Source organism: Marmota flaviventris, chromosome 1 (genome assembly GCF_047511675.1).
Source record: "Marmota flaviventris isolate mMarFla1 chromosome 1, mMarFla1.hap1, whole genome shotgun sequence".
NCBI classification, from domain to species: domain Eukaryota; kingdom Metazoa; phylum Chordata; class Mammalia; order Rodentia; family Sciuridae; genus Marmota; species Marmota flaviventris.
This window is the reverse complement of record NC_092498.1, coordinates 203,240,947-203,251,212: the sequence shown is the minus strand read 5'-3', so window position 1 is coordinate 203,251,212 and position 10,266 is coordinate 203,240,947. Positions and strand designations below refer to the sequence as shown.

Here is a 10,266-nt window from a genome sequence, read left to right as displayed (position 1 = left end):
GGGCCTCCTGGCTATTATATCACAACACAGCAGATTGCATCATGGTGAGAAACATGTGCAAGAGGGTGGAATCATATGGTGACAGGAAGCCAGAGAAACTTCAGGGCCAGGTTATTTTTAAAATGATTCTCATGTGAACTAACTGGGGTCCTATGAGAGCTACACTAATCCTTTCCAAGAGAAGCGCCCTCAATGAGTTAAGCACGTCCTCTAGGCCCCACCTCTTCAAGGTTCCACCATCTCAACACTGCCTCCCTGGGGACCATATGTCAACTACAAGAATCCAGGCTGGACGTCTGGAGCGCGACCCTAGGCAGCGGTCTCCATCGAGGACTGCCACCCCAGCAGCGCCTGCCCCTAGGTCCAGACGGAGTGAGGTCGAGGGAAACTCAGGAAGCTACACCCACATGTCGTGGTCCTACCCCACCCGCTGCCGCCGCGTGCGCCTGGTGGTAGCCATCGACAGCCAACCCGGCCGCGAGGGGGCGCCGCAGGGCCCGCGCACCATGGCGTCCCGGGGCGCCTGCCTGGGCCTGCTGGCCTGGCTCCTGCTCCTGCAGCTGCAGCTCGGCGAGGCCTACGCATCCGCCGCGCCCCTCACGTCCTCTGGGCCCACGGGCGGCGAGGTTTCGGGAGCGAGCGGTCAGGAGGGGCCTACAGGGGAGTCGGTGGCGCACACAGACGCCGCGTCCATGCAGACACGCACCCAGGTGGCTCCCACGCACGGCCCGATCGGGGTGCTGCCGCACCTGCTGGCCTTCTCCTCGGGTGAGCACGCCCCAGGTGAGCCGGCTGCGGTGCACTGGGACGCAGGGGTCGCCAGGCACGGGCTCGCAGGCGGGACCTGACTCTTCCAGTCCTTCTTCCTGCATATCCTGGTCTAGTGTGTGGCCGGCCCTTCCTGAAGATTATTGGAGGCTTTAACGCCGAGGAGGGGAAGTGGCCCTGGCAGGTGAGCGTGCGCATCAGGGAGGAGCACGTGTGCGGAGGCTCTCTCATCACCGCGCAGTGGGTGCTGACCGCCGCGCACTGCATCATAAGGTGAGGGGCAGATGGAGATGCCGGGTCCTGCAGGCGGCCCTGCTCTCCTCCAACACCCCTTGGCCCACCACCCCGGCGAACTGGTTAAAAAAAAAAAAAAATCGGTGGAAAGGGGAAGGTTTCTGTACTGCCCTTTCTTTACTAAAGGTGCTTAAGAGGATTTGGAGGGAGACCCAAAATGAGAAGATTTGGTGCTAGAGATGGGGTGTTGGGGAGAGTGGCGAGGAAGGTTGGGGTCATGCTGGGAACCATCTCGGACGGGAAGGGCAGGAGGGACGCTTCCCAGGGTGAGGAGCATGTCCTCTCTCCCACAGTCATTTGCAGTACAGCGTGAAGATGGGAGATCAGCATCTCAGTACACAAAAGACAAGTCTGGTGATCCCCATCCGGAACATCATTGTCCATCCTAAGTTCAGAACAGCTGCAACGGTTATAAATGACATTGCCCTTCTTCGCCTCCTCTACCCTGTGAATTTTACCTCTACTATCCACCCTATCTGCGTCCCTTCTGAGCTTTTCCATGTGCAAACTGGGACCAAGTGCTGGGTGACTGGGTGGGGCAAAACAAAACAAGAAGGTAAGACTTCCAGATCAGAAGCAAACTGGGGAGAGAGGAGAAGCAGCCTTATCCTTGAAACAGAAATGAAGGCCAAAGAGAGGGAAAGTCAGGGAGGTAAAGGGATTGCAGATTAAGAGCAGTCGAGGTAATGGGTCCTGAATGGCTTGGGTGATCAAGAAATTTAGGAAAGTCACTTTGCCTGGGAATTGGAGTTGCTCAGCCAGGAGTTGAAACGTATGCTCCTTATGCAGATTTTGGGGGCACCAAGGTGAGCTGGTTTGAGGGATTTTTGTGTTTTTTTTTTTTTCCCCTCAACAAGGAGATAGCTAGATACATGGAGTTCTCTCCAGAGAGGATTTCTGCTCAGGGGGTGATGAACTGTCTGCCAGTCAGAGCTGCTTTTCATTGGGAGTAGCTGTCTTTAGGATAGGGAGCTTCTTGTCTCTTGAAGTGTATGCAGAACCTGAGATTCCTGTTCTGGACCTGAGGCTGTACAGCTTCCTATCCATGGGAAGAGGCTAGATTGTGACATGCTACCCGCCCAAGAACCTGTGATCCTCCCCCAAAACATGAAGTTGATTTACTGATGCTAAGGACACCCTGTCACCATTACTATCAAAACTCAAGAGTGACAGATGCTTGGTTGTCATTTCTCAGGATACTAAGAACTTGCCTCTCCCCCTTCTGAAATATTCTTCCTTTTCCTGTCTTGGTTTTGCCTTTTACCCTGCCCTTCCCTGTGTCACCTTTGGGCCTCAGATCCCTCATGTGTCAAATGGGGACAATACAAACTGTCCTACTGTCTTCCAGGATCAGACTGGATGCAGGGGGCTTACTATTGACTTGTACAGATTCACACCCTGCTTATCTTCTTCATTAGCGGACATGAATTCAACAGAGATTCTGCAGGAAGTGGACCAACAAATCATCCTTTACCAAGAATGTAATGAGAAGATACAGACAGCCTTGTCATCTAAAAGGGATCTGGTCTTGAAAGGGATGATATGTGGTGATACCAAAAAAGGAAAGGATTCTTGTCAGGTAAGTTTGCATGCCCTTTCCTCATTCTCAGGTGCAAGTCCTGAGTTATTTGTGCCTCCTCCATTTACCCCTAGTTGAGCTAAGGAGGTGCACAGGGAGTGACCCCCTAGATTCTCTTAGCTGGTATGGCCTGTTCCTTCAAAAGGGAGCAGCCCTGACTGTCTGGGGCACTACTAGGGTGCTGAAGGTGGGCTGGGTAATGTCCACATTGTGTTTCACTAGTTGAGCTCTCCTGTGCAGCACTCACCCCGCCAGTGTAAGTGCTAGCCCAAATGATCCCAGTTAACCCACATCACGACCCAGCAACACAGACACAGTGCCTACTATTCATATGGGGAAGGGGAGATCCAAGGACATCAATTCAAGGTCGTCCTGAGAGTACCTCTATGACTCCCAGGCCCATGTTCTTCCCTCTCCACCAAACTTTGTCCCTGAGGAGGAGGAATTTGGGCCTAGTCTTATCAGATGCATATTTGCGTGTATTGGAAAGAATTTTATTGTTGGAATGAACAAAGAAGAAGTTCCAAGAACCCTGAATATTTTGATTATCACTGGTGCAGAGAGAGGGCCAAAGACCTTACCTCTACTGAATGATTTCTCCCTTCTGTGAACTCATGTACCCAACCCCATCTATCCATCAGCTCTGCTACCTTCAAGACTTTGAAACATTCCAAGAGAAACTCAGCCTTTTTTCCAAACCTGCTCCACTGTCCCCACTACCAGTCACTTCTGTGAGAGGCCCAGAGTCTTCATGTAGGGAGAGGGCTCAGCATGTACAGTGTCCCAGAGGTCTGGGGGCAGATCTTCAGTTGAAGGATGATTTAAACATGTAGAGCAATGGGGTAGCAGATGTGGCCAGAGAGGTGAGTAGGTGGGGTGGGGAGGTAGAGTGAGCCTGGGTGCAGGGCCAAGTTCTAGTCTGGCTCAGGCAGGACTGGGAGGGCGCCTGGGTGAGTGTGATTGGATTTGCCTTTTAAGTCAGTGACTTTCTTGGTTGTGTGGTGCCTAGACTGAAATCTAAGAGCAGTTTTCATCATGTAGGGATCACCATTGGATCCCAAGCAGAGCATGGGGCAGCAAGGAGCCATAGGACATGTGTTTGAGGTGGAATGGTGAAGATCATAGGGCGCTGGTGTTGAGGGAGGGGCTGAGGAAGACCCTGGGTTTCTCCTGGAGGTGACTGGTGGTGGAGCTAGTGGAGCAGGTTTGGGACAGGACACGTTGACTTGTGCTGGAGTTGGAATATGTATGGGATGTGTTTGAGTGGACTAGGGGGAGTTTGCTACATAGGTCGAGAGTTTCAAAGAAACTTCAAGTTCAGAATAAGGATTTGGGGGCTGCAGAGCAGAGGTGATATTCAAAATGTTTAACGACCACTGAGGTTTGGGAAATGGCCATAATAACTTTTCAATTTCCGTATTTACATATACAGTTCTCATGTTCACAGAAGCCTGGCCTGGACAGGGCCTGTGGGATGACCAAGGAAGCCCTATGTGTCTGTCTCCCTGGCACCTTGCCGTGCCAATTGCCTACTCTGACGTCAATTCCATTCCTGCAGTTTGTTTCTTTATCTTTCCCCAGGGAGACTCTGGGGGCCCCATGAGCTGTGAATTTAATGAGACATGGATCCAGGTGGGGATTGTGAGCTGGGGCGTTGCCTGTGGTCACTCAGACTTTCCTGGAGTTTACACTTATCTCAGCTTCTACAGCAAGTGGGTGGTTGCAACGGTGAACCAGGCTGTTCCTTTGTATTCGGTGTTGTTCCTCATTCTACTGGAGTGTCTTACGCTGCCTGTGGGCATCCTAGTGACTCTGTGATCACGCTGCCCCATTCCCCTTCTATTGCTGGATTTCCCACTAGGCCTCCAATCTCCTTTGCCTTTTCAATGCCCTTTATTTTATTTATTTATTTTTGGTATCAGGATTGAACTCAGGGGCACTTGACCACTGAGCCACATCCCCAGCCCTATTTTGTATTTCATTTAGTCTCACTGAGTTGCTTAGCACCCCACTTTTGCTGAGGCTGGCTTTGAACTGGAGATCCTCCTACTTTAGCCTCCTGATTTGCTGGGATTTCAGGCATGAGCCACCATGCCAAGCTCAATGCCTTTTCTTCAAATTCTGGTTGGAATCGATTGCCCCTGGGGAGCCCCACAGTGGAGCCTGGCAGGGGACTGGGGCCTGCAAGGTGTTCCAGCCTGGTGCTCTGCTCACCTGCCTCAGCCAACCCATGCCTGACCCATGTTCTATCTGCTGGGAATATGGATGAACTGATTCTAGCTAGAGGGCCAGCAGGCCTGCCATTCGGAGCGTGGTGACTCAGGGACACCTTGGAGAACATCTACCAAAGGAGAGAATTCATCACGGTGAAGGAAGTGCCGAACCTGGCCCTAGTTTTCAGGGTCTCCCTGAGACTTTGTCATACCAACCTGCAAGGTGATTGCAGAGGCAGTGAAGGAGGCCCTAGCAGGTCCCTGCAGAAGTGTGAGGCCTGGGACTTTAGCATCTGGCTTGGTGCCTGGAGCTGGCACAGGTTTCCCTGTACCCAGTGTGGCTCTGTGAGTGGGTAGCCTGTGGCACACAGGCCTCATGGGGCACCCCAGACTGGCACCTCTTCCTCAGGGCCCTAGTGGCTGCATTGGGGACACTCCAAGTTGTGTTGAGGCAGTTTTGAGTGTGGAGATTTCAGATGTGAACTCAATAAATGTTTGAAGACTGCTGTGTGTGTTCTGCTTCTGTACTGGCCTGGGGTGTGGGGACCCTGCAAAGAACGTTTCTCATGTGAAACTTAGGAAGATGTTGTGATTCTTCTTAGATCATAGAGTGAGAGGAGCGGCCCCTGCCTGCGCCCATGTGTGTTGGACAGATGGTTTTAGCCAGTTGGGTTCTGCTGTGGTGCTGCTCGTAGCCATCAGCATTTCTGCATGGAGCTTTGTAGCGGAGTTTGCTCGTTGTTGGCTCTGGGAAGCAGGAAGTGAGAGATCCTAAGCGAGAGGGAGATCAGGGAGTTACATCCCAAACTGTACCTGATTTCTGCTCCTCCCCCATATGTTTAAAGCCGTGAGCCCCCAGTAGGGTTGGTCAGGCCTTAGGGAAAACAAAGGGCTGAGGCTGAGGGAAGTGATAGATCAGGGTGCTTATCGCGTGGCTCAAGAGACTGATGATCATTTCCTCTGATATCTTTCCTTCTTCTCCTCCTCTCTTCTTTTCCTTCCTCTCCTCCCTGGGCATATAGGGGATGATCAAAATAAAGACATATTTCTATATCTTCCTCACATTCATGCATGATACATGTTATGGCTAAGTACATATAAACAGAAGTGTTGTCTTGAATTCTGGGAAATATTTTTGAAAGGAGGCCAAATTACTTGTTATTTATCCCTTCTTTTCTGGCTTGATTGTATATGTGGTACCTGGAGCTTGAGCATCTGTCTTGGGACAGGAGGCACATGCTATGCGTATGAGACAGCAATTCAGAAGGAATTTGGCTTCCTGGTGTTTGTAGGGATGACCCTGCAGCCCTTATCCAACAGAGAAATAAGCTTCACTTTTCATTAAGTCACTGTCATATTGAGTCTCAGTTACTCACAGAAAAATCTCATTACGTTACTCAGATAATCATCTGGAGCTTTATTTCTGGATTGTTGTGAATGTAGATTTTTCCAGTTATTATTTAGACTCGATTCTTTTTTCTTTCTACTTCCCCATTTTGTTGTTTCCTTATCTATACTATTTTTTTAAATTGATAAGGTTAAAATCTTATGTTGATGAATGATTATATTAACTCAATGTATTTCTATATTTTTATTTTCTTTACCAAAGGTATAGTTTGTACATAGTCAAATGCACAGTACCCCACCCCATATCCTCCAGATCAGGATAGAGAATATTTCCATCGCTCCAGGATGTGCCCTTTTGTCATCTCCTCCCAGAAAGAGCCACTGTTCTGATGATTATCAGACTAGATTCCCATGTTGTACATCTCATACAAATGGAATCAGAGAGTAAGTACTCTCTTGGGTCTGTCTTCTTACCTTCCGTGCATTTTGAGATTCATCCCTATTGTTACATGTACCATTAGTTCATTCCTTTAAAAAAAATTTGTTTTTGTAGTTGTCCATAGACAGCATGCCTTTATTTTATTTATTTAGTTTTTACATGGTGCTGAGGATCGAACCCAGTGCCTCACGCACGCGAGGCAAGCGCTCTACCCCTGAGCCCCAGCCCCAGCCCCCAGCACTGGACTTTTGGTGTACATGTTTTCACTTCTTTTGGGAACAAAAGAGTAGAGTAGATATCATGAGTAGATAACATGTTTAACTTGTTTAGAAATTTCCAAAGAGTTTTCCAAATTGGTTGGACCATTTTATACTCCTGTCAGCGATAAATGAGAGCTCCAGTTGACCCATGTCCTCATTAGTACTTTTATTTGCTCAATTTTAATAAGAGGAAGTGGTAGCTCACTGAGGTTTTAATTTGCATTTCCCTGTCATTTATGACATTGGGCACCTTTTCATGTGCCATTGATTACTTTCGTATCTTCTTCTTCTTCTTCTTTTTTTTTTTTTTTAATATTTTTTACCTGTCAGTAGACATGTGGTGCTAAGAATCCAAACCCAGTGCCTCACACACACTAGGCAGGTGCTCTAGCACTAAACCACAAACCCAGCCTCTTGTATCTTCTTTTGTGAAGTGTCTTTTCTTTTGCCCATTTTAATTGGGTTGCTTATCTTTTTATTGCCAATTCATAAGTATTCTTCAGATTAAAGTCCTAAGTCCAGGGCTGGGGTGGTGGCTCAGTGGTAGAGCACTTGCCTAGCACGTGTGAGGCACTGGGTTAGATCCTTGGCACCACATAAAAATGAATAAATAAAATAAAGGTATGAAAAAATGTTGTATCTGTTTAAAAAAAAGTCTTAAGTCTAATTTGTTCACTTTCTTTTCTTTCTTTCCTCTCCTCTCCTTCTCTCCCCTCCCCTCCTCTTTCTTTCCTTTATTCCTTTCCCTCCCTTTCCTTTCTCTCTCTTTTTCTTTCTTTCATTCCCAGGGATTGAACCCAGGGCTCTTAATCTCTGAGCCACATCCCCAGCCCTTTTAAAATTTTTGTATTTAGGGACAGGGTCTCACTAAGTTGCTTAGGGCCTCACTAAGTTGCTGAGGTTGGCTTTGGACTTCTCAGCCTCCTGCCTCAGCCTCTTTAAGTTGCTGGGACTGCAGCATGTGCCACTGTGCCCAGCTAATTTGTTCACTTTCTGAACTGGTGATAGCAAAGATTTTTCTTCTGTTTGTCTCGTATAAGCTTTATAGTTTTAGGTTTCTGATCAACAGATTAATTTTTGTTTATGTCATGAGAAGAGGATCCAGGTATATTTTTTCCATGTCTTTTATGTTTGTTGAAAGTGCCTTTATTTTTACTACCAATTGACAATGTATATTAGCACCTATTTCTGGACTCTATTCAGTTCCCAACCCATTTTTATACTCTTCTACCAATTCGTCACTGTCCCAGCCACTAAAGTTTTAAAGTTAGTCTTGAAATTTGGTAGTGTTATGCCTCCAAATTTCTTTATGTTTTTCAGGCTGGAGTTTTTTTTTTTTTTTTTAATAGAAATGGATAAGCTGATTCTAAAATGAGTATAGAAATCAAAGGACCTACAATAACCAACATGAAGAACTAGTGGATTTCAAGACTTATTATAGAGATATAATGAGACAAGGTTGTACTGGCATAAAAGCAGAAATATAGATCAATGGCACAGGAGGAGACCAGATAGAGGTACACGGATATGACCAATGAATTTCAACCTGAGGTAACTCAGTGAGGGGACCGATGACCTTTTTAATAAATAGTGCTAAGGGCTGGGGGTATAGGCCAGGAGTACAGCACTTGCCAGCAAGGCCCTGGGTACAGTCACTAGCATCATGGAAAATAAAAAAATAAATGGTTCTAGAGTAACGAGCCTTTGTCTTTACCTTGCATTGTTTAGAAAAACTAACTCAAAATTAATTGTAGAACTAAATGCAAAACCTTAATCTATCAAATTTCTAGAAGAAAAATATCTATGGTCCTCGTGGAGTCAAAGAAACTTAGGTCACAAGAATTGTGGACAATGCGAGGTTAAAAAAAAAAAAAAAAGAAGTGTGTATTGGATTTCACCAAAATTAAAATCTGCTCTTCAAAAGCTACTGTTAGGAAAATGGGAATAAAAGTCACAGACTGGAAAAATGGGGCAACAATGTCCACCGAAAAACTTACATATAAATATTCATAATAACCAGAATCTTAGAAATAACTCCAATGTCTTTCAATGATTGAATGGTAAACAATGGAATACTACTCAACAATAAAAAGGATAAAATTTTATTCTTCATTTTTAAAAACCAAAAAAAAAAGAAACTTCTGATATACGCAATTACATGGATGAAATTCAAAAACATTATGTTGAGAGAAAGAAGCCAAATCCTCTCCATTTAGAATGTCTCTGTTAGGAGAAGAGTGGAGGACTCAATGCTTTTGAGGGACTGACCCTCACCACACATTGGTTCTTCATGACTTCTTTGATGCAGGCACTGTCTTCACTCAGTATCCTTTCAGGCTTCTCCCAGAGGTCAGCAGCAGGAGCTTTAAAATCTGCCTTTACCTTTCAGGCACATTTAAGTTTTCTGTGGGTTACCAGTTGCAAAGTAAAAATGTGATCTGCAAACCACCAAGCACCTATGTCTTGAGTAGCCAAAAAAGAAATGAGAAAGAAGGAAAGGTCCAACTCCCAACTCCCGACTCTCTTTGCTTGCCTACATTTCTAAGTGACTGTCCACAGTAGGATGGGGGAGGAAGAGAAGGAAGTTGCCAAGGAGATGCTGATTTCCAGCTTCATCACCAGACTGGATTAGGAATTTTCAAAAAAATAGGGATAACTCCAGTATTTGGGTTAGACAGTTCTTTAAACAAAAAAAAAAAAAAAAAAAAAAAAAAAGGAGATAATGTGAGCATTTTCAGGACACCAGGAGATGTAGAAATCAGTATAAGTGTTATTCTGTTATTTTTTAAAAATTCAAAATGGTGGTAGGGCCATGAAGGAACATCCAGTATAGAATTTGCTTTCCTATTATAATCAATTAGAAAACTAGACAAAATAAATAACTTTTCAGGCATCAGGACAATAGATAGTCTAGGACTATGATCCCAGAAAACAGGGAAACAGGTGAGGTGAGACCTGTAATGATACTAGCTTCCTATGTGGGGGTTAATTTTCAGATGGCACAGGGAGGGAAACCCAACCAGCACTGAGTAATGTCACCAAGTTAAGGAGACAGAGATGGGAGTTCCAAAAGGCTGAGGCAGATCAGAATACTGTAGAGCAGGGATTCGCAAACTATGGTTTTGGGGCCAATTCATGACCTAGTCTATTTTTGAATAGGCCTTCAATAAAAATGAATTACACATTTTAAAAAGTATCATTAAAGAAAAAAAGAATATGTGTGATGCAGGCACTGTCTCCACTAGCTTTCCCTGACACCATATGTGATACCATGTGTGGCCTGCAAGCCTAAAATATTTATTATCTGGTTCTGTATGGAGAATGTTTGCCATTCCCTGCTGCCTGGGATAGAGATACACAGTGAAA

The 10,266-nt window shown here is 45.9% G+C and overlaps 1 protein-coding gene across 1 annotated transcript; it reads left to right on the top strand.

Annotated features, from left to right (window-relative positions):
* The first annotated feature begins 407 nt into the window (after nucleotides 1–407).
* On the top strand, nucleotides 408–4,459 carry Prss42p (serine protease 42). Its single transcript, XM_071616487.1, has 5 exons — nucleotides 408–783; nucleotides 885–1,041; nucleotides 1,356–1,618; nucleotides 2,481–2,641; nucleotides 4,223–4,459. The coding sequence occupies exons 1-5, from the start codon at nucleotides 408–410 to the stop codon at nucleotides 4,457–4,459; spliced, it is 1,194 nt and encodes a 397-aa protein (XP_071472588.1).
* The last annotated feature ends 5,807 nt before the right edge of the window (nucleotides 4,460–10,266 follow it).

Excerpts from the sequence above, each read along its gene's own strand:
- Prss42p (XM_071616487.1), top strand. The coding sequence starts at position 408 with ATGTCGTGGTCCTACCCCACCCGCTGCCGCCGCGTGCGCCTGGTGGTA. Across the intron at positions 1,619-2,480 it reads GGGCAAAACAAAACAAGAAG|CGGACATGAATTCAACAGAG; the intron begins GTAAGACTTCCA and ends CTTCTTCATTAG. Across the intron at positions 2,642-4,222 it reads AAGGAAAGGATTCTTGTCAG|GGAGACTCTGGGGGCCCCAT; the intron begins GTAAGTTTGCAT and ends ATCTTTCCCCAG.